The sequence below is a fragment of the Hemicordylus capensis genome, chromosome 5, assembly GCF_027244095.1.
Source record: "Hemicordylus capensis ecotype Gifberg chromosome 5, rHemCap1.1.pri, whole genome shotgun sequence".
Lineage (NCBI taxonomy): Eukaryota > Metazoa > Chordata > Lepidosauria > Squamata > Cordylidae > Hemicordylus > Hemicordylus capensis.
Genome location: NC_069661.1, coordinates 239,582,932 through 239,606,595, shown reverse-complemented (window position 1 = coordinate 239,606,595; position 23,664 = coordinate 239,582,932). Strand labels below are relative to the sequence as shown.

Sequence of the window (23,664 nt, the reverse complement as noted above, 5' to 3'; positions counted from 1 at the left end):
ATGAACCATGCAAAGTACTTACCTTTTGCTATTTAGCCAGATGCCCTGTGGGATAAAAAGACTGTTCTGGAATAGCAGTTCCAGCAAGCTCTTGATGTTCCATGCTGTTTGTTTGACAATATATAAGCCTTTCTGTGTTAAGCTTGGGTCTGAAGTGAAAACCAATTTAGCAAACGTGGTCACATTTCTCAGCGCAGGTTCACAATGTGCACCCTTGGTCACATGTTGGGCTGGTTTGGACAATACCATCCCTGTCCACTCTTTTAGGATGGGGAGATGCTGAGAGATGTCTTGTGGACATCTTGACACTCTCGGGCACATCACTGTATTGCATGAGTTCTACATGCGCTTCCCATATTTGTTTAAACCAGTATTGGAGTACATGCAGAGGGGCCATTTGGATTACACACACACACCCCAACACATAGGTGTTGAGACTTCCACAGAGAAATTCATGACGGGCTGCTCTTGCTTGGTGCATCCCCTTCCGAATTGTGAGGGCAAGGACAGTATAGTCTGTACTGGCCCTTTGTGCCTTACAAATCTGAGGCAGTGGGGATGAGACCATGTGTCGACTCGCTTGCGTCCTCCCATGTGGCATATGAAATTGCCCTCGGAGATGAGGAGCACTAAGGCAAAGCTGAGCGATCCGTCTGTGGGGAAAGAGGTTTCCTTTGATACTTCTGATTCAGTTGTTCATCTTGGGGGCAAGTTCAGAATATTTTCCATATGATGTGCCTTCCTGACTGTCTCCAGAGATATATTCACATGGAAACCATGTCTGTGGAATATCCACAGTTCCTCTGGCTACCTGGAAAAAGACTAGCAATTGTGACAGGTGACGGCTTAAAAACTTGCTACTATGATTTCTGCTAATCGTCACCAAGAAACTGGAGCTGTATCCTCTGGTCAGAAGTTTATGATTCTCTGTGGCAAAGAGACTGAGCCACACATTGGGAAGTCACTGATTCAAACCTCACCTCTGCCATAAACTCACTAGGTAGCCATACAGAAGCCACCAAGCTCATTCCTCCATTTTCAATACAGCGATAATAATATGTATTATTGTAATGATTACAAATGCTTATCTTCGTGGTACAGTTGGGAACATATTGTATGTGAAAGAATGTCTGTGCAGACCTTGAGGTTATAGATGAATCCAATTCAACTTTCATTGTATTGCGAAGGAGTTGATTGGATTAAGTTATTTTACTACTTAGCGTATTCGTTCTGCATAATATGCGTGTGGTGGTTCTGTGCAGGCATAAAGCTTAACCACAGTTTGTTTTTCTTAACCACAGTTATGTGTCTGAATATCTAAATAATGATTAAGGATTGGCCACAGACCAGGGTTTGAAGTTGATCTGTAAACCATAGTTTGTGCTAATGATGGTTAAGAGTTAGCATCTGCCATGAACATGATTATCACTGTTTCCTTGCTTTACCAACCTGTTTGCTTGCCAAGTTGGTATCATTGGCATCTCCCTATATGAGCCCTCTGCAAGCATGATGTAGTGTGGCAAGCTAAACTCATGGTTTCACTGTTTGCGATCTTGCCTTGATACCAAGGTCAAGGCAACAAACCATGGTTAGCAGCACTGGTTAAGTATTTGTGCATCAAGTCAATTTGACAAGAATAATTACACATTATATTATAAAAAGATTGTGGGGTAAAGATGGGGGGAGTGATAACCAATGTTCTCTCTAAGGCGTGTGCATGTGTGCCCACTCACAAGTTTTTTGGGTGACCACTCAGTTAATTTTAGATCCCGCTCAGGTTGAATCAGGAAAGCCCCATTCTGAATGCACATGCACACACACTGCCTTGATACTGCTGCCCAGAACAAAACTCATTCTGCACACAGGTGAAAAAAATTAGAGAGAACACTGGTGATAAGTTAACCAAATGCTTGAACACAATTTCTTTTTATCATTCAGTCTCCACCAGGGATAGTAGCAGATGCTGTGAAGAAGGCCATTGATGTAGGATATCGCCACTTTGACTGTGCATATGTGTACCAAAATGAAGACGAAGTTGGCAATGGTATCCAAGAGAAAATCAAGGCAGGAGTTGTGAAGCGTGAGGACCTTTTTGTTGTCAGTAAGGTACCATCTTTTACCAGTTCTAATATTTACTCCTACATAAAGGCACTCGGTGTTACTGTAGGCCAGGGTTGCAAAACTTTGGCCCTTCGGCAGTTGTTGGACTACAACTCCTATCATTCCTTACTATTGGTTGCTGGGGGTGGTGGGAGTTGTAGTCCAGCAGCTGCTGGAGGACTGAAGTTGTGTAGTCCTGCAGTAAGTTGTCCAGTGGCATCCTGGCTACATGCTGCATTAGTAGCTGAGGGAAGAGACCTTTTGTCTCTTGGCTGGTCTTTGTCATTTGCCTGGCTGGTCGATGTGCCCTTCTGTCTGGACTTTTTCACCTTGCCAACACACGATTGGTAGACCTGACCTCGGTGTTAGGGCATCTACTTTGCATGCAAAAGGGTCCGGGTTTGATCCCTGGCATCTCCAGGTTGGCATGTGCTCCCTCCCTCTCCCTCCCTCCTGCAAAATTTATTTCTCCATGTATTATACGCATCTTGGACTGAGAGGCAGAAGGGCATTGCAGTTGGACAAGACAGTAGGCCGACTCAGATGCCACTGCAAAGGCTGTAAATGTGACTGACCTGCCAGGGAGAGGTGAGTGACTGACATGCCAAGTGCGACTTCTGGTGCATTTTTGGAGGGTGTACATGAGTACAGCCTCCTTAGCTATATTGTCTGAATTGGGCTACTATCTTTATTTATTGTACACGTCGTGGATTGAGAATGGTGTTAAAAGTGGGGGGAGCCTATAATAACTGGAAAGAAGACGGTATTCATTTATTTTTGAATTTGCTTCTGAATTTGTTTCCCACATTTTCAGCTTGTAAGGCCCTTGGGGCAGCTTACAACAAGATGATAAAATTATTGTATACTGATGCTTTTTTTTGAAAGGGTAGCAAAGTTTTAAAATCCATGAATTTTGAGTCCATGGATGGAAAAGAGGGCTAGATGTCTGAAATTCAAGAGATTTAGCTTCATGGACCGAGAGAGAGTGAGAGTTCCAGAACACTGTCGCCACTGAAGAAGCCAAATTCTAAAAGAGAGGCTAATGCAGAAGAAATGGCACATCCCCTAATGATTTTAATGCACGAGGTGGTAGGGGTGACATATGAGGATAGATATTCCTTAAATCATGGCTCAAAATGAAGTCAAGCAGCCACAGTATTGAGAGAAACTGTAGTGCTTTGGGATGTGATCAGTTTCCTTATTGTAGCAGTTTAATATTTTTAATTGATCCCTACCATTTGTGGGAACAATGTGCTTATTGCTTTCAAAGAAGGAGACAGTTCAATTTCCTGTTCCTTTGCAACTTGATGAAAAATCTTTTTGCCTTTGACCTCTGTAGTTGGTTGCTTGGCCACAGTGACAACTTGTGGTGGGGAAGTGCCTTAATTGGGCCATTTTGTGGCCTGATTTACATACACAGCAAGTCTCTGGCGCATAGATATATGCGCAGGCTGTTCCTTTTTTGGTGGATTGACAACTTTCTTTTTATTGCACTTCTCTGCAAGAATGCTGTACTGTATGCTAACCAGATTTCTCAGGGATTCCCTGCCTAAAGTCCAGTCTTTATGACCTGCACAGGACAGCTGAGGTACTCTGAAAATCCCAGTGCAGTTGCAGAACCTTAGAATCTTCTGAAAGTTTTTCTAGACTGCACATTTGCAAATGGATCCTAGCCTTTCTCTCCACTCTTTAGAGTGTTAGATGTATCATGCAGTTTCCTCCATTTCATGTGATAAACCATTCTTCAGAAAAACATTCTGAAATAGTGGGGTTTTTTTACTAGTGCTTTAACCTCTCTACTTGATGGCTTTCCTCCCACTTGCAGCTCTGGTGCACATTCCATGAGAAATCCCTGGTGCAAAAAGGATGCAAGGCAACCCTTGCAGCTCTGAAACTGGAATACCTGGACCTTTACCTTATTCACTGGCCTGTGGGATTCAAGGTACTGTGGAATGTCCAGTTTCCTGGATTAAGCTTAAAAAGCCTCTGTCACTTTTTTGGGAGTGAAACTAACCTGCCAACCATAACTTTGGCTATGCTGCGTAGACTGCCTCAGAGCATTTAATTGCTTTTCAGCTTGGACGCTGAAGCTGATACCCGACTTCACTTTAAAACCCTGAAAGTCAATATGTTTCTTTCTCAAGGTCCTGGCCTGTGATGTTTGAGAGAGAGAGAGAGAGAGTGTGTGTGTGTGTGTGTGTGCGCGCATGCGCAAATGCACATAAGTAGAGTGGGAAGGCTGCATTTGGATGCTTATTCACCATGCTCTGTTCAATTGCCAGATCAGGTTTGGGGGTGGGCTGGTGAGGGGGGCAGTCTGATATAATTGTAGCAGAAACTAGCTGTATGTGGCACTGATCAGCTAGAAAGCTATGACTTCACTAACCCATCTCCTTCTTGAAGCAGTGTTTCAGTGCTTCTTAAAGCTGAATTCTGCTTTCCTGACCTCTTTAATTTTTGAATGTATATGTGTCCCACTAAAAACAGTAAGTGACTGGTTGGCTGCTTGATCAGTGGTGTTGCTTGTAGATCAAAAGACTTCTGTTGTGGGAGAAAGGCAGGGAGGAGGCAGGATCTCTTATGTAGGGGCCATAACTCAGTGGTAGGGTATATGCCTTGCATGCATGAGGTTCCAGGTTGAATTTAGAGCACCTCCTCTTGAAAGGACCAGGAAAGACAAAATCAGACCACTTGTATCAAGTGTGTGTGTGTGTGTGCGTGTGTGTGTGCGTGTGTGTGTGCGTGTGTGTGCGTGTGTGTGCGTGTGTGTGCGTGTGTGTGCGTGTGTGTACGTGTGTGTGCGTGTGTGTGATGCACCCCAAATATAACACACTTAACTCTTTTGCTTTGCATTGACAGGCTGGTGATGACTTGTTCCCTTCTGACGAAAAAGGCATGATAATACCCAGTAACACAAATATTCTGGAGACCTGGGAGGTACGTCCAGCTGCCAGTAAAGATTTCTCTTCGTTCTGTCTGTGATTGTTTGCAGGAAGATCTAGTATTGCTTTTACTGGGCAGAGCCTTCAGCTATTTCCCTGCAGGCGAAAAGATGACATGTTGCAGGAAGGAGTTCTGGTTTAACCGTCTTCCTTGTATGCTAGAGTTTTTTATGTGTAGGGATTTGTGTTGTGCATATTTGTGTTTTCTTTTAAATGTGGAGAAATATTTGAATTACTGGTTCTCTCTCTCAATTGTATTCTGAAGTCATATAGTCCCAGAATGGCATTACCGTGTGATATTTCTGAACACTTATCTCCTTGCCAGAGAGTATCATGGCTCATGGAATAACAGAACTAGCCATGTCCAACTAGAGAAGGAGTAAATGCAGTGAGAGAGCTGTACTATGCATTTTTAAAAATACATATTTGACTTCTGGTGTGCCCTTAGGCAATGGAGAAGCTTGTGGATGCTGGATTGGTGAAAGCCATCGGTGTTTCCAATTTCAATCATGAACAGCTAGAGAAGATCTTGAACAAGCCTAACCTGAAGTATAAGCCTGCAAACAATCAGGTAAGATGGCTGTTACTTGGTGATAGAGCTTTGCATGCCAAAGGTCACGGGTTCAATCCCTTGCACCTCCCTGTAGGGAGAGATTCCTGCCTGAAACCTTGGAGAGTTGCTACCAGTCAGTGTAGGCAATACTGAGGTAGATGGACTAAAGGTCAGATTTGATATAAAACCATTTTCTATGTTCCTGTGCATCCCCTCACAGGCAGTAATCAAATTCAGAATTCCCTGCACTTGTTCTAAGGTATTTGAGAGTCAGCATGGTGCAGTAGTTTAAGAGTGTTGGGCTAGGATTAGGGAGACCTGAGTTCAAATCCCCATTCAGCCATGGAACTCACTGAGTGACTCTGGCCAAGTCGTGTTTCTTTCTGCCTAACCTACCTCAAAGGTTGTTGTGAGAATAAAAATAACAATGTATACCACTCTGGACTCCTTGGAGGAAAAGCAGGATCTCTTGGGAAAAGATAAATGATTTGGGGATCATGAAGGGCAGATCACTTTACTGACCACAGTGAAGGAAAGACCTGGTGATTTTAAGGTGCTGTTAATCAGACAGATGTCAGTGCTTCTAGAGAACAGGTTGCATGCCTATCCTGCTTTTTCTAGTCCTGCTCCCCAATGTTGGAAAAGCCCTGCTGAATTGGTTCAATGGTCCATTTAATCCAGCATCCCGTTGCTCACTGTGGTCAACCCAGTGCCTCTGGGGAGCCCACAAGCAGGCTAAAGGCTCTCCCCAATATTGCTCCCCAACAACTGGTATTTTATTTTTACATTTATAGCCCACTCTTCCTCCAAGGAACCTAAATTACATTGGGTTTCATGGTTCTACTTATCCCCACAAAAACCCTGTGAGGTAGAGAGATAAGAGACTGCCCCGAAGTTATCCAGAGTTTCATGGCTGAACAGAGATTTCAACTCTGTGTCCCTGGTTTTCATTCAGTGCTCTAACCACTGTATTACTCTGCCTCTCTTCTATGATGACTGATATCTCTCAAGTGACATACTACCTCTGAAGATGGAAAGTTGAGGCTGAAAGCCCCTGATGGTTCTCTCCTCCATCTAATCTGCCTTTTAAGCCATCTAATCAAGTGGCTGCCACAATGTAGCAGTGAGTTCCATGAGTCAGAGGACCCTGTCTTATGGAAGGCCTTGGGACTGGGGATGGTGGGCACTGTAGTACAACATCTGGGGACCCAAGTTTCAGAACTTCTGTCATGTGGAAAAAAATGCTGTGTGTTCTGCCATGTGCGAAAAAATGGACTTTTGTCTGTCCTGAATTTCCTGCCAATCAGTTTCATTGGGTGACCCTTGCTGAAGTATCCTGTGAGAGAGGGAAGAAAGTTCTCTATCCACTTCTCCACATCATGCATACTTTCATAAACCTCTATTGTGTTCTCCCTTTTATAAATGTTCTCTAGCCATTTTCCACATACAGTGTGTTCTGCAATTCCTGTTTATCTTCCTAGCTGGTCTTGTGGTAGCAAGCATGACTTGTCCCCTTGGCTAAGCAGGGTCCATCCTGGTTGCATATGAATAGGAGACTTGATGTGCGAGCACTGTAAGATATTCCTCTCGGGGTGGAACCGCTCTGGGAAGAGCAGAAGGTTCCAAGTTCCCTCCCTGGAATCCTCTCCAAGATAGGACTGAGAGAGATTCCTGCCTGCAACTTTGGAGAATCCGCTGCCCAGTCTGTGTAGACAATATTGAGCTAGATGGACCCATGGTCTGACTCAGTATATGGCAGCTTCCTAGGTACCTAACCCTGTGGAGTGAATTAGACTGAGACAGTAGCTTTCTCAGCTGGTGTACGAGGTCACCCAACGTGGGTTACGTCCCTCCACGTGCTCCAGGAGGCAGGAAACAGAATAATTGAAGAGCCTTAAACCCAACCCCTGTGGATGGATCCTCTCAGTTTATTTCCTGCCTCTGCTCCAGAGAGTTGCACTTACTACAGCTCATTCTGCTGTTTTGGTTTTGCTTTCTAATTCCTTCTGATTTTCTTCTTCGATCTGCACCCTTAATTTCAACCTCCAATTTCTCTTTTTTCTTCCACTCTGCTTTTGCTGCCGTTATTTCTCCTGTCCTTTAAAACACACACACACACACACACACACCCCTTTATACTTTTCCCTCTCATCCTTTACTCTACTGCTGCATCCTGTCCTCTGGCTCCTCGTCCCTCTCCCACTGCCCTCTGCTTCTTCCTTCTCGGCAGCCGTCCGAGAAGAAAAGTCTCAGTGTGCTCGCATTCAGGGAGGGACACACCCAGCAACTGATACTGATACTGCAGCTTCCCTGGTGTCCAGAGCTTCTGTGCCATGGTGTCCAGAGCTCCCAGGCCATCAACTTCTCAATGATCCCCCATCTGACCCGGCCAGGATGAGATGTCAGTTGCTGCGTCTGCAAAGGGCAGCAGCATTCTCGGCCGATGCTACACTGGACAGTGTTCATTTCTCAGCCCGTACTGGCGTACTGGCTAGGTGTAACATTTGGCTGAAACACTGGAAGGTGGACAACACTTCTAAAGCAACTTGGCGTCTGTGCCTTATATGGGGGAGAAGGTATTTGGCTATGATGCTCTGAAGGACGTCTTAGTGGTGACAAAGGACAAGCGCTGCACACAGGCGGGAGGACAAGGGTTTTTCTCGCAAGACAGCACAACCGTTCAGGGCCTTCAGACCCCAGTTCCGGCAGAAGGAACCCTTGAGATTGTTTTGACCGTATTGGAACAGGCCTAGAGGCCAGGGCAGACAGGGGTTCAATTCCCAGTACCGACAGTCTTTTGGGACCCAGGCGAGGGGCCCTAAGCAGCAGTCCTGACAAAGCAACAGGCTGGGGTTCGCCTGTTGGATTCTGGCCCGTCTGGAAAGAATCCATTTCAGACAGGTGGGTGCTTTCCATTATCCGCTAGGGATACAGGATAGAACTCTCCAGTCACCCAAGGGATAGGTTTCTGCTCACACTAGGTCAAGAAACCTAAGAAAACACAAGGGACCGTTGCTAGCTATCCGACACTTACTGGGCATAGAAGCTATAGAGAAGGTTCCCCAGTGCCAAAAGGGCAGGGGAGTCTACTCAGTAATGTTCACAGTGCTAAAGAAGGATGGCTTGGCAAAGGCCGTCTTAAACCTGAAACTGGTCAACAAGTATGTGGTCAGGGGAAAAGTTCAGGATGGAGACTCTTCAGTTGATCACAGAAGTGCTGCAGGCAGGGGATTATCTGGCATCAATAGACCTTCAGGATGCCTACCTCCATGTACCCATTCACCCCGACAGCCATCCGCTGCTTCACTTCTGTTCGCTTCTCAGCACCCCAGGTCTTCACGAAAGTCCTTGTCCACCTTGTAGCTTACCTGAGGATGCAGGGGGTTCATCTTTATTGTTACCTGGACTACTTGCTCATCAGGGCAAGCATGGATGGAAAGGTTCGAGCGGCACAACAAAAGACTATGGTGACACTTCGCACCCATGGTTTCCTGATAAACGAGGGGAAGAGCCACTTAATGCCCACTCTCCAACATTTAGGCGTGATAATGGACACCAGGGCATGCTGACTCTACTTACCTCAGGACAGAATGGAAATCAGTACGTCCCTGGCGGGGGCAGTGACTTCAACAGCTACGATGAGCATGCTCAAGCTGGCAAGACTTCTGGGGCTCATGGTGGCAGCCATGGACTCAGTGCCCTGGGCCCGGCTTCATTTGTGTCAACTTCAATGGGCTCTCCTTCTTCTTCAGCAAAGCATCGCCCTCAGATGCAACAAACAGATGGTGATTTCAGGAGTACTCCGTGAGTCGCTCTGCTGGTGGTCTTGAGAGAATCTCAGCAAGGGGAAATCCTTTGTGGAACCAGACAGGGTATTGGTGACGATGGATGCCAGCCTGCTAAGTTGGGGTGCCCACTGCCAGAATCGGATGGCACAAGGTCATTGGGCGAAGGTGGAAAGCCGTCACAGTATCAGTTGGCTGGAGCTCCAGGCAGTATGCTTGGCCCTGAGGTGTTTTCACCCGCGCATACGAGACAAAAACATTCTGATGCACACAGACAATACATCCACGAAGGTGCACATAAATCGGCAGGGTGTCCAATGTGCAGGCAGACTGGCTGAGCCGCCAGGAGATGCATCCAGCGGAGTGGAGTCTGCACCTGCGGGTTTTCAAGTGGCTGACAAAGTGCCTTGGGGACCCACTGATAGATCTATTCACCTCCTCACAAAACATCAAGCTCTGCAGATTCTTTTCATGGTTCCCTACACACGGGGCAGAAGTGACGGACACTCTATTGACTCCGTGGCCACCATGTCTTCTGTACGCGTTTCCACTCGTACCACTGCTTTCTCGTTGCCTACAGAAACTCCAGATGCGTCAGGCATCGCTGATACTAGTAGCACCATTCTGGCCCAGGAGACCGTGATTCTCGGAAATTGTGGCGTTAGCAGAAGGAGATACGGTTTGGCTGCCGAGTCAGGCAGATCTGCTTTCACAAGGCCCGATTCTTCACCCGGATCCAGCCTGGCTGCAGTTGACCGCGTGGAAGCTGAGAGGTGCCTCCTGAGAAAGGAGTGTCTGTCATCAGAGGCCATAAACACCATTTTGGCTTCTAGGAAAGCGTCGATGAATCAGATTTACCAATCCACCTTGTGTAGTTTCTTATGCTGGGCAGCTAGATATTTTCTGCAGCTGGATCGGTGCAAACTGCTTCACCTGCTTGATTTTCTGCAGGAAGGCCTTTCTCTGGGATTGAAAACTAACACGCTTAAACAGCGGGTGGCTTGCCTGCTGCAAATGTTGTTTCCACAAAGACAATCTTTTCAAGCTAAACACCCACTACTGCAAAAATTCCTGAGGGGGGCAGCTCATCTCTCACTGCCAGTGTGTCATCGGTTCCTATCTGGGGATCTGCATATCGTTCTTCAGGGATTGCAGTTTTCACCGTTCGAGCCTCTACAGTCTGTGCTGCTCAAGCAACTGTCCTGTAAGGTGGCATTTCTAGTGGCAATAACATCAGCCAGAAGGGTGTCTGAGTTACAGGCCCTCTCCATGAGAGATAATATGTGTATTTTTTCCAAAGATTCGGTGAGGCTCACCCCAGATCCTTCCTTCGTGCACAAGGTCAATTTGCCGTTCCATCAGTGAGCTAATATTTACTTACCTTCCTTTTGTCCTGAACTGCGCAGGCCTGCCGAAAAGGAGTAGCACAGATTGGATGCGCGAAGGGCTTTTAGGATATACTTGGACAGGACAGAGACTTTTCGTAAGTCCGACGCGTTGTTTGTTTCATTTTGGTTGCCCAAGATGTGGATGAAGGCATCAGCGGCCATAATAGCTGATTTGGTTTGGGCCTGCATCTCTTTAGCATATGACTCCCAGCATCTGCTGGCGCCAGGACACATCACTGCCCATTCCACAAGGTCTGCGGCCACATCTGCAGCATTATCAATGCCGGCTTCGTTGGAAGAGATCTGTAAGGCGGCCACCTGGAAGTCTCTGTTCACATTTTCCAAGCACTACAAACTGGATGAGCATGTGTCTTCCAGGGTGGCATTTGGCCGGAGGGTTCTGCAACAGGTCCTTCCTGGTCAATAGATCCAGCCTGGGCTTGTTCCTACCCGTGGTTGTGTGCTGTGATATGTCCTGCTTTGGGTGACCTCCTACACCAGCTGAGAAAGGAACATTGGTACTCACCGTGAAGGTTTCTTCTTGCTGGTGTAGAAGAGGTCACCTAAGGCCCACCCAGGCTTGTGTGAGGCTGGATCTGTTGCCCTAGGGAGGGGGCATATGTTCTTTCTTCATTTCTCTGGCATTTTTTCTCTATGTCTTTGTTGTATCTGGGCATCTGCTGTATTGGTCCTAGATTTTCAGCCTTGTTACTGGCATTTGTGTTACGGGTTTTCTCTGAATATAGAGCTGTTCAGGTACTGAGAGGATCCACCCACAGGGGCTGGGTTTAAGGATCTTCATTTATTCTATTCCCTGCCTCCTGGAGCACGTGGAGGGACGTAACCCACGTTGGGTGACCTCTTCTACACCAGCAAGAAGAACCCTTCACGGTGAGTACCAATGTTCTTTTCACCAATTCTCCTGGCTTGATTCTTCCAACAAGCGAGCAAATCTTGTAATGCACTGAAACAAAGTTTCTTGAATAGTCCATTCAATCCATCCTGGCTATAAACTGAAGACTAATATTCAGAGCTGGTGTGTAGGAGTCCTGGGAAGCTGTCATTGGGTGCCCTGTTAGTAGACACTGCAGCTGAGCCTAGAAATAGACTACAGCTACTGTGTCACTCAGTTCAGCACAGATCCACATCCTTGTTCACTTGCCAGCAAAACCAGGGCCTGACAAATCAAGCTTGGATGCAGGAGACAGTGGGGCTTTTGACCTTGTCCTCCACTGCTAGCACTGTTAGCCTCTATGTTGAAGGAAGTAAGAGAGGCATTATTGCTCTTGGTGTGTATACTTAGCCCACTGCTGCCTTTGGTAAACAGGTTTTTGTAGTATTTGAAAAACCTGTTTGACTTGAAGTGGCAATGGTGCAAAATTAAGTGTGTGGGCGGATTCATTGTACTGGCTATTTATGTATGTATTGTATTTTTATACTGCCTGATATGTAAATCTCTAGGCGGTGTACAAATCCCAACATTAAAACCACGGGTTAGAATACATAAAACACTATAAAAACAATATAAAACAAATTATTAAAATTCTAACTAAAAGCTTGCGAGAACAGGAAAGTCTTGCGGGTCTTCCTGAAAACAAACTGAGAAGGAAATACTCTTAGTTCAGCAGGGAGCATATTCCAAAGTCCTGGGGCAGCCACACAGAAAGCCCAGTCCTGAGTCGCCATCAGATGAGCTGGTGGCAACCACAACAGGACCTCTCCAGAAGATCGTAAAAGGTGGGGGGGGGTGCATGACAGAGGAGGGGCTCTTTTAAATTGCCTGGTCCCAAGCCATTAAAGGATTTATAGGTAATAACCAGCACTTTGTATTTCACCCAGAAACATATCGGCAACCAGTGCAGTTCTTTCAAAATTGGTGTTATATGCTCCCTTCGTGTTGTCTGAGAGACCAATCTGGCTGCTGCATACTGTACCAGTTGTAGTTTCTGGACTACATACAAAGGCAGCCCCACGTAGAGCGCATTACAGTAGTCAAGTCTGGAAGTTACCAGCATATGTACCACTGTTTTAAGGTCACTCAGCTCTAGAAATGGACGTAGCTGACGAATCAGCTGAAGCTGATAAAAAGCGCTCCTGGTCACTGCTTCAACCTGAGAAACCAGGGAAAGCTTTGGGTCCAGTAGCACTTGCAGGCTATATACCTGATCTTTCATGGGGAGTGTAACCCCATCCAGAACAGACAAATCTAAACCATCTCTCAGGTCCCAACCCCACACAGTCAGTACTTCCACCTTATTTGGATTCAGCTTCAGTCTGTTATCCCTCATCCATCCCATTACCGCCTCCAAACAGGCATTTAGGGAAGATGTGCCATTTTCTGATGAGGTTGACATAGAAAAGCAAATCAGGGGAGAAACTTTATTCACAAAAAAGTCATTAAAAATGTCACAGCGATTAACTGATGGTTCTAAGTTTAAATTCAAGGGGGAGCGCTACATACTAGACCTCTCACAACCCTAGACAAGTCAGCTGGATGTGAGTTTGCAGAAGCAATGTGAACAGAAAAGAACTGCTTCTTTGCCGCCCGCACTCCCAGAGCATAGATCTTTAAATGTGCTCTGTGTTGTACCCGTTCAGGCTCGCACCGAGTCTTCCTCCACTTGCGCTCGAGTCGTCTACCTCACTGCTTCAGCTCCCGTAACTTAGCCGAATACCACGGAGCTGTCTTTAAAGCAGGTAACTTTGACGGAGCCGCAGAAGTGCTGAGTGCACAAGCCCTACTTCCAGTGTCAGGAAGGATATTCTGAGGTGAGTGAGTTTGTAACGCCTGTCTTGGCATATTCTACCCTACTTGCAGTATGGAACCAGACATCTATCCCTTAGATTTGAAGTGAGGGGCAGTGGTCCCTCTAATATTTTTCATCTCTGTGCGGAATGAGTTTTGTTCTAGGTGGCAGTATCAAGGCAGTATGTGCGCATGTGCATTCAGAATGGGGCCTTCCTGATTCAACCTGAGCGGGATCTAAAATGAATTGAGTGGACATCCAAAAACATGTGAGCATGTGCACGCCCTAGAGGGAACAGTGGTGAGGGACAATTGTCTGGTTCCATACCAAAGGTAGGGTAGAATACTCAGAGAGAGTGTGCTATACAAACCCTCTGTATATCATTCCTGACGCTGAAAGTAGGGCGTGTGTGTGTGTGTGTGTGTGTGTGTGTGTGTGTGCGCGCGCGCTCAGAGCTCTGGTGACACAGCCAAACTGCCAGTGTGTGCGTGCATGCATAGGCATGTGTACTTTGTTGGTGTCTGTTCCAAACACAGATTCCCGAGATTCCTGTCATGAGTAATTTCAGGTAACTGTTGAGGCAGGACTGCTTTGTTACCTTTGTCAGTTTTTGTAGAGAAGTATGAAGCCATTCGTGGGCAGAAATCCACCTAGGTGGGCAACTACATATCCATTTGCCCGTGTCAAGTGCCCACAGCTTTCTAGTGATCAATCACCCAGCACCACTCAGATATCTTCCCCAGAAGTCTAATTTCCACCACCAATTTTGAGAAGAAACAGCAGGTATCTTGATTCTCAGTAGTAGGACAGGACTTCCCACTGCTGCTTACCATTGCCGTATCCCAGTGCAAATGACAGAAGACGTGTTTCTGTGCCAGAAAAAGATCTGAGGGAAGACTGAGGATTGGTGGTCACCATATATAATGGCTGGCCAGTTTGCTAAACCTAAATTTGTGTGTCCCTACACCTTAAGAAACCAGCCAAAAGTACATTATTTTAGGTGATGTGTATCGTACATCATGTTTACTCCTGCAAGTCATTTGATGGCAGTCCAGTTCCAGCAATCAACATGCTAGATGGCTTAGTCTAGTATTATTATTTAAATATTAAATATCTAGCATTATTTAAATAAATAGTCTAGAATTCCCTGCCTGCATCCTTTGCTTCATGTCTAATTCCTCCCAAATCAAGTGGTGGTTAACATTATGCTCTGCCAAGTCACTTCCTACAAACAACGAGTGCTTGAGTATTGCAGTTCTCAGCTGATATGTCGGCTACACCCATTTCTGGAGGCAAATGACCTTAAGAGTAGTACATATACTGCTAATCTCCAGCCTTGACTACTGTAATGCAATCTACGTGGGGCTGCCTTTGTACATAGTCCGGAAACTGGTACAGAATGTGGCAGCCAGGTTGGTCTCTGGGACAACCCAAAGATACCATATAACACCGATGTTCAAAGACTTGCACTGGCTGCTGATAAGTTTCTGAACAAAAGTCAAAGTGCTGGTCACTTCCTATAAAGCCCTGAATGGCTTAGGTCCAGGGTACATAAGAGCCGGCTTTGTTTGTCATGCACCCTGCTGCCTGTTAAGATCATCAGAGCTTTGGAATGCACTCCCTATCAAAATGAGAGCTTCTCCATCTCTGATTGCTTTTAAAAAGACCCTTAAGACGCCCCTGTCCCCGTTCTCCCGGCCCTGCTGGAGCTCATCAGGATGGGTTGTGGACTGAGCATGCTTGAGACAGGTCCAAATCATGTGATACTGTTTCCTGTTGCCAGGAGGCGCCATAGCCCCAGTTCATCCTGTCATGCTCGAGTTCACTGAAACTCTTGGAAAGAGCTCTTCAGCATTTGAGATTTTTGCAGGCTAGTTTCTATTTCTTGACTTGGCATTCTCCCTCTTCTCCTCCCACCCCCAACTTGGGCAAGGGTGGGAAGGGAACTATTTATAGTTATCTCTCACATTCCCAAATTGCCTTCTTTATTTCTGATTCAGCTATTTGGTGTTTAGTTTCACTTTTGATTTGCTCCACCTAGAGCAATCTCAGACTGGCAATTTTCTGCTTGGCTCCCTCTTGGAGGACACGCAACATAACTCTAGCGGCAGAAGCCTGGCGTGGGAATCCCCCCACCTCCCTAAAATGGGTCGACAGAAGAAAACAAAACATTGTTCTGGGCCAGGCAAAGCCTCCAAAACGAAAAGAAAAAGTGCAAGAAGCCAGCCTCAGCTGTTCGGCTCAGCAAGTCCATTTTGATTCAGGCAATTTGTCAGCAGAAAAAACTGCACCACCTCCCTGCTGTTCCTGCCAGCCTCAAAACAACGCCATTGGGCGCGTCTGGAGGCTCAGACCGGGCTAGCCCTGTGATTGTTGTGGCGGAGGGGGAACCGTCTGGCCTGTGCATTCCCCCTGTGCCAATGGTGCCCTGTCCCAACCAGGTCAATCTGCGCCACGCTTCCTGTGGATTCTGTTGGTGGGGCCCCATCTCGTGAGGAAGCAGTGGAAAAACCAGACAGCACCTTTCCAGTTCCCCGAGATCTGCCTCCACAGCGGCTGCTGATGTAAACACCAATGTCTCTCCTTGGGGACCAACAATTTCCTTTACCCCAGACATTGATGACTGGTTGAGGGATTTCATTGTGAGGGAATGCAAGGTGTTATGCAACCCCTCCCTCCCTGCGTCTGTGGTACCACAGCCGGCTGCCCCTGCTCTCAGCACAGGGCCTCCTATCAGACCCAGACGTACTGCTAGGCGAATGTTTTCCTCCTCTCCTGACTCCAGCCCCAGGAGGGAGGCCATTCCACTTTCAGAACAGGGCCTTTTTGTACCATTCAGGAGAAGGGACACTAGATTCAAAAGGATGTCCAACAACCTCCGCTTAAGCGCCTACCTATGCTACCAACAGTCCCTATCCCTCCTGCAATAGCCCTGGTGTTGTCCCCACCTCTACCTGTATTGCTTCCACCATTGCCGATTCTACCACATCTATCTGGGAACCCGTTCTATTCTGAACTCTCACTCTCACCCTCTTAACCCGCGGGTGTCCAAACTAGCACTTACATCATTTTTCAGGAGCCAACATATTTGGACCCTCCCTAGACCCCATTTTAGGGGATACCAGGGACAAGAAGGAGGCGATGCCATCAGTGTGCAAGGACTCCCAAAGGCCTTTTCACTCTCAAAACCCTTTTATCCCCACAAGCAATTCCAGGGGCCACCAGCCAACTAGCCCAGAGAGTATACAGATAACAACTATTACTACTACTTCAGGGGTTTCATATGCTCTCAGTGGAGACAGCACTAGAGGCGCCTCCAGATAGCAGGCACTCTGTTCTTTTGCCTCCAATGCACCCTACAACAAAAAACAGTGACTCGCACCCTGTGGGAGGCAGGCTCTTAGAGTTCACCACCACATGGATGTCCACCATGGGTGGTGAACATACTCTCCAGGGGCTATTCTCTCGACCTCATATGTGCCCCACGAGACCACTACATCCAGAAACCCCAGGCAAACACCTCCAAATGACTCAAGCCATCCAACATACTGCAAATTTGGCCCATCAAACCAGCAATATCAACAGAAACATGTCTAGGTGTCTCCTCTATCTTGTTTCTTGTGCCCAAGAAAGACTGCTCCAGCAGAGCAGTACTCAACCTCAAGAGGCTCAATAAAAACATAAATCTATTTGAAAGAGGAAGTTCAAGATGTAGTCTCTTCACACCATCAAGGAGGCAATGACATCAGTGGATCTCTCGGATGCTTACCTCCATATCCCCATTCTCACGGCCCACAGGAGGTTTCTCAGATTCTCATACGACCAGAAACACTACCAATACTGAGCACTTCCATTTGGCCTGTCATCAGCCCCATGGGTCTCTACAAAGGTCATTGTGACATTAATTGCGCACACCTGCCTCGAGGGTACTCACATACACCCATTATCTTTTGATCAGATCAGCCTCCTTTCATCAAGCCCAAAGAGACTTTATACAGGATTCTCCAGTGCCTAGACAACCGTGGCTTCATAGTCAATCAGGACAAGAGCCACCTCCATCCGACACAGTTCCTTCAGCACCTGGGAGCATTATTCAACACTGTCCAAGCATCAGTCTCCCTTCCCCAGAAACGGAAAGACGAGATATCAGTTCTCATCACACCTCTCCTAGACCAAAGGAAGACTGACCTGATGCCCTTGGCCACCGTACTGGGATCCATGGTGGCTTGCATGGCGTGCACTCCATAGTCCAGGTGGCACTCATGCCTGCTCCAGTGGCTGCTCCTTCCCTTTCAGGAATTGATCATGGCAGGTGTACACAAACAGATAAACATCCCTCTCGGGGTGTGCCCGTCATTCCGTTGGTGGATCTCTCCAGCAAACCACAAAGGCCTCTCTCTGATGGACCCTCAGAGAATAGTAGTGACCACAGATGCCAGCCTCACTGGTTGGGGCACCCACTGCTTGAACCAATATGCCCAGGAATGCTGGTCCTCCGAGGAGTCAAGCTAAAACATCAACTGGCTAGAGTCACGCTAAAACATCAACCTCTGTGTTCTCTTGTTTGTATTGTTCTGGTTGTTAACATGTTGCCTTCTTAGGCTTTCTCTCTCTTCATATGCCACACGCTACTCTACAGTCCCGGAACTGGGGCTATGGTGCCTCCTGGCAACAGGAAACTAGTATCATGTGATCTGGCCCTGTCTTGAGCATGCTCATTCCCCAACCCATCCTGTTGAGCTCCAGTCCCAGGGAAAAAGAACCCTTCACGGTAAGTCCAATATTCTTTTCTCGGGGTTTTAATTAAAACTAATTTTAAACTGCTTAGTTGCTTTTATTCTGTGAAACTGTTTTTAATTATGTTTTTATATTGTAACTTGGTTTATGTATACCTCCTAGAGATAGTCAGATATCAGGTGGTATATAAGTAGAATAGATATATATCCTTCAAATGCATGGTACAAATAGGAATTGTACTGCTGCTGTACCTGTGTTCAACTTAACATGTGGATAATTGTACCTGTGTACAGATGGGTACCTGTGTTCACTCATATGAGTGTTCAGCACAATTTCAGAAGAGGCCTTTTGTGACTAGAAGCAAGTCAAGTAACCTCCTGTTGCATGCATGGTGCATGTTGGCTGAATTGTTGCTTGTGTTTTCAGATTGAATGCCATCCATATCTTACCCAGGAAAAGCTGATCAGTTACTGTCAGTCCAAAGGGATATCTGTCACAGCGTATAGTCCCCTTGGCTCTCCTGACAGACCATGGTAAGTAGAAGCCTTCCTCTTTGTCGCGCTTCATAAAGTGAGCCTTGAGACCTTTGTGGTGATCTGGTGTCCTTCACAATGTGGGTTATGTGCTTTCACAGTAGCCCCCACGGAAGGATTTTCAAGCTCCCTGAGGCACAATTTAGCTCCACCCTTTACGTATCAAGCGCACTCGGTATCTTTGGCGGTAGAGTGCCCCTTGGCTCGGATCATTTTTGACTGCGGTTGCATGTTCCCTCAGGATTCACTCCTCAGTCATGCTTGGTTCCTGAAAGAAAAAGATTCTTGGCTTTTTTGCTACAGTTCACTTTATCTCTACTTTTTGCCTTATGACTTGGATTAGTTTTCTTGGTATTTACAATACAACAAATAGTTATATACCGTTTTTCAACAAAATTTCCCAAAGCAGTTCACATAAATAAAATTAAAATGGTACCCTGTCCCCAAAGGGCTCACAATCTAAAACCGAAAATAGACACCAGCAACAGCCACTGGAGGGATGCTGGGCTGGGGATAGATAAGACCAGTTGTTCTTCCTCTGCTAAATAAAGAAGATCACTTTTAAAAGGTGCCTCTTTGCTCAGTTAGCAGGGCATAACCGATGAATGCTAAAAACACATCCAAGAGGTGTTCTTTGTGCCGTGTGATGTGTCCCTTATCTGACAAACACTATCTGCCTACGTTCTCTTGGAGAGGACCATATTGTCCAAACCTGAAGATCTGGTTTTTGGTTTTTTTTCAAAGCAAAGGAGAAAAAGCCAAAAACAATGTTTAAGGGCTGCATTGTACAAACAAGCGTTACATCCTTTGACCCCAATGCAGCTGTCCCCATTAATCAACATCATCCAACCATCGACAACCAAAGTCGCAGTCAGTATTGGCAACTTCCCCAGTTAAGACCTCCAAAAAGAGATGATATTTGTTCTGTGTGCTGCTATCCCGAAAGCACTGTCTGCCTCCCCAGCGAGAGTGACACCTGTGCGTTCTCCATTGTCTATGCAGTTGTGTCGGCGATAAGGATATCTGTTCTGAGTGATTTATAGAGTGAGTTAGTGTAAAAGAGGATAGGCCTCCTGCTCTTTTAACAGTGGTGTTTAAGAAGGAATATCAACAGATGCTGCTTCTCGATTCCCACAAAGCCTCTCGGCATAAGCCTCTCGGCAGGAACCTGGCATCTTTTGCTTTTTAAAGTGCTATACAGAATGACTCTATAAATTTGGAAAAAATGTTAAAAGCACATGAGTTCTGTCCTTCTCTGCATCTGGTCACCCTAGTGATTTCATAGCAATAATTATTCTGTACCTAATAAATGCGTGTGTGTGTACGCTCACACACACACACACACACTCTCTCTCTCTCTCTCTCTCTCTCTCTCTCTCTCTCTCTCTCTCTCTCTCTTTCTCCTGCTAATTAGCTGCTGGTGTTCATTCTCTCTTCCCCCACCCCCCACTTTTTTCTTTTTTGTAGGGCCAAGCCAGAGGACCCATCTCTCCTGGATGATCCCAAGATCAAAGAGATTGCTGCAAAGCACAACAAAACAGCAGCTCAGGTGTGTGTGTGTGTGTGTGTGTGTGTGTGTGTGTGAGAGAGAGAGAGAGAGAGAGAGAGAGAGAGAGAGAGAGAGAGAGAGAGAGAGACCCCGAGCTTGTGCCTGGATATGCAGGGTGAGAACCTAGTGAGTTGGCAGAAGGGAGAATACAATAATACAGTGTTGTGTTTTGTTTTTTGTCCTGGCTCTTTAGTTTTATTGTTGCTGAGCAAGGGCACGTTCCTTGGAGGGCAAGTGCTGTGTGTTTGTAATATTACATTATTAGTATATTATTGTATTTATTATTTATTATTATTTCTTGTTTACACAGTCAGACAGGTGTTATTGACTGGTTTGTTTTATCCAGACATCGAGTCCTTCCTAAGGACCTGGGATGGCTGAATTTTATTGTCAATGTTGTTGTTATTATAGGTATCGTCGCAGAATATAGGCGGTTCCCAGTAAAGCTGCTTTTTGTAATTGGCTGATGGTGATTTCTGTGGCCCCTATGGTGTTGAGGTGTTCTTCAAGGTCTTTTGGAACTGCACCCAGGGCACCAATTACCACTGGGATTATTTGGGTCTTTTTCTGCCACAGCCTTTCAATTTCAATTTGTAGATCTTTGTATTTGGTGATTTTTTCTATTTCTTTTTCTTCTATTCTGCTATCCCTTGGTATTGCTATGTCGATTATTTTGACTTGTTTTTCTTTCTTCTCGACTACAGTTATATGTGGTGTATTGTGTGGCAGATGTTTGTCTGTTTGTAGTTGGAAGTCCCATAATATTTTTACATCTTCATTTTCTTCAACTTTTTCAATTTTATGGTCCCACCAATGTTTGGCTACAGGTAGCTTGTATTTTTTGCAGATGTTCCAGTGTATCATCCCTGCTATTTTGTCATGCCTTTGTAGTCAGTCTGTGCAATCTTTTTACAACAGCTGATTAGGTGGTCCACGGTTTCAACTGCTTCTTTACAAAGGCGGCACTTGCTGTTTGTTGTGGATTTTTCTACTTTTGCTCTTATTGCATTTGTTCTTAGTGCCTGTTCTTGTGCAGCCAGTATTAAACCCTCTGTTTCTTTCTTCAAGTTGCCATTCTTAAGCCATTGCCAGGTCTTGGTGATGTCTGATTTTCCACTTATATTGTGCAAATATTGACCATGCAGTGGCTTATTTTTCCATTTTTCTACTCAGTTCTTGACTTGTTCTTATTATTATTGTGCTATTCCCATTCCTGACAGGTGGCTAAGTAACTTGACTACTTGAGTCCCTGCCCTGTCCCAATATTGGAATTTTTCTTCAGCTTCCTTCTAGTAGCTGCTTTTCCCTCTCACCCCTGAACAGCAAAAACCATTTCAGGATTTGTCATCTGTTGAACTTCCTCTTTCTACAGCCCCACCCCCTCTCCTTTCTCTCTGCCTCTTGTCTAATTCAGTTGAAAGGGGAAGTAGTTGATGATCATGGGGTGTGTACTCAAGATCACATAACATGGATTAGTTACCCTTTTGATAACTCTGCTGCTCTCACAGCCAGGGTGGTTAAGCAATGATTGGAGGCTAGGTTCTTCCACTCCTTCAATGCACATTTATGATTAAAGCAGAGATTTTAATCCATATTAAATCCTGAGCCTGGAGGAGGTGGTAATTCTCCACCAACTGTTATAGACTGTAAAGGTGTGCTCCTGTATATGTGGTAACAGATATCTAACAAGAAAACTGAGAGACACCCACGGGTCTCTTGGGGCCCTTGGTAACTAACCTTCAGCATGTGCCGGCTGAAACAATCAATATTTGACGACAATGAATATTTATATACGGCTTCTCAGTCAAAGTTCTCAAAGCTGTTTACATAGAAAAATGAGTTGTATCCCTGCCCCCTAAAGGCTCAGATCTACCTTATGGGGCTAATTGCTCTCCCCTTGCTAAATGTAAGAGAATCGCTACTTTTAAAAGATGCCTCTTTGTTCAGCTAGCAGTTCTAGAGGTGAAGCCAGGTTGTGCAGAAAAGGGTGCCATTTTGCTGAATTAGCACCCTGTTGTTGTTTTTGCTATAGCATATAACAATAATAAATTTATATATACCGCTTTTCAACAAAAAGTTCCCAAAGTGGTTTACATAGAGCAATAATTATAATAATTGTTGACTGAACAGGAAGCCTCAATTTGTTTGGCTTTCTCTTGGTTATTAGGTGCTGATCCGGTTTCATGTCCAAAGAAATGTAATTGTGATTCCTAAATCAGTCACCCCAGCACGTATTGAGGAGAACTTTAAGGTAAGATTGAAAATAACAGCAATTCCCAAGTGGTTCCATATGTACAGCCCTGATTTAGAAGAAATATACAACTTCAGCCTCCAGCTGTTGCTGGGCTACAACTTCCATCATCCCCAGCCATATTTGCCAAGGATGATGGGAGTTGTGCAAATGAATGCATGCTGGATTTTTTCTTGTTGTCTTTAAGTACACCTTAAGCCCACTACTAAAGGAGCAGATTCTTGTAAAATAATGCCCTACCCATCTGAAGGCTCAGTGCTGGATCACATTCTTTTCGTGCAGAAGGTCCCAGGTTAAATCCTTGGTTTCTCCAGTTAAAAAGACTTTTTAGTAGCAGAGCTGAACAAGACCATTTCCTGCCTGAGCCTCTAGAAAGTCACTGCCAAGGTGGTCAGTTCACAGCAATGTGGATCAATAGTCTTACTCAGTATGGCTCTGCCTGTCTGCTTTCTCATCCTAAGCTGCTTGGCTATGAAGGACGGGAGAGAGATTGAAAATGGCAATGAGGGGAGGTAATAGGTTATACTGAGGGAACCTGCAGTCTCTCTCCTAAACGTTATCCTCCAAATACTGTAACTTTTCCTGGGAACTGCATGGGAATAGCCCTGCTTTGCCCAATTTCAGGGACACTAGCACTCTTGTGACATCAGTAGCCATTGCTCCAATCTTCAGCATCACCCCAGCCCTGCTTTGTGTGCAGAAGATGCAAGGTCCAATCCCCTGGGATTTCCAGGTAGGGCTGGGAAAGACTCCTGCCTGGAACCTTGAAAAAGCTGCTGCCAGTCAGTGTAGACAACACTGAACTCAGTTACAATGTTTAGATGGACCAGTGGTCTGACTCTCTAGAAGGCAGATTCCTGTGTTCTTCCTAATAGTTTTAGTAGGGGGCTCCATTTACCCCCAGGATTAGGCTGCTGCGGCACTTCAAGGCACAAGAATTTCTTTCTACGAACAACTTAATGTCCAGAAGATCAGGTGGCCCAACTGGATGCAAGCTTCCATTTTTGCCACTGTGGACTGTCTGTGGCAATGAAATGTAGTGGATAGAGATGAGCCAGAGGCAGGTTTGAGATGATGTT

At 45.8% G+C, this 23,664-nt stretch overlaps 1 protein-coding gene across 2 annotated transcripts in view; it reads left to right on the top strand.

Annotated features, from left to right (window-relative positions):
- The window catches only part of LOC128327270 (aldo-keto reductase family 1 member B1-like), a 33,970-nt gene that overhangs the window by 5,590 nt on the left and 4,716 nt on the right, over window positions 1–23,664 (top strand). For both annotated transcript variants that reach the window (XM_053255843.1, XM_053255841.1), the window contains exons 2-8: window positions 1,939–2,106; window positions 3,926–4,042; window positions 4,960–5,037; window positions 5,491–5,613; window positions 18,679–18,785; window positions 20,253–20,334; window positions 22,502–22,585. In XM_053255843.1, the coding sequence (XP_053111818.1) occupies window positions 1,939–2,106; window positions 3,926–4,042; window positions 4,960–5,037; window positions 5,491–5,613; window positions 18,679–18,785; window positions 20,253–20,334; window positions 22,502–22,585 (759 nt within the window). The remainder of the gene's footprint in view (window positions 1–1,938; window positions 2,107–3,925; window positions 4,043–4,959; window positions 5,038–5,490; window positions 5,614–18,678; window positions 18,786–20,252; window positions 20,335–22,501; window positions 22,586–23,664) is intronic.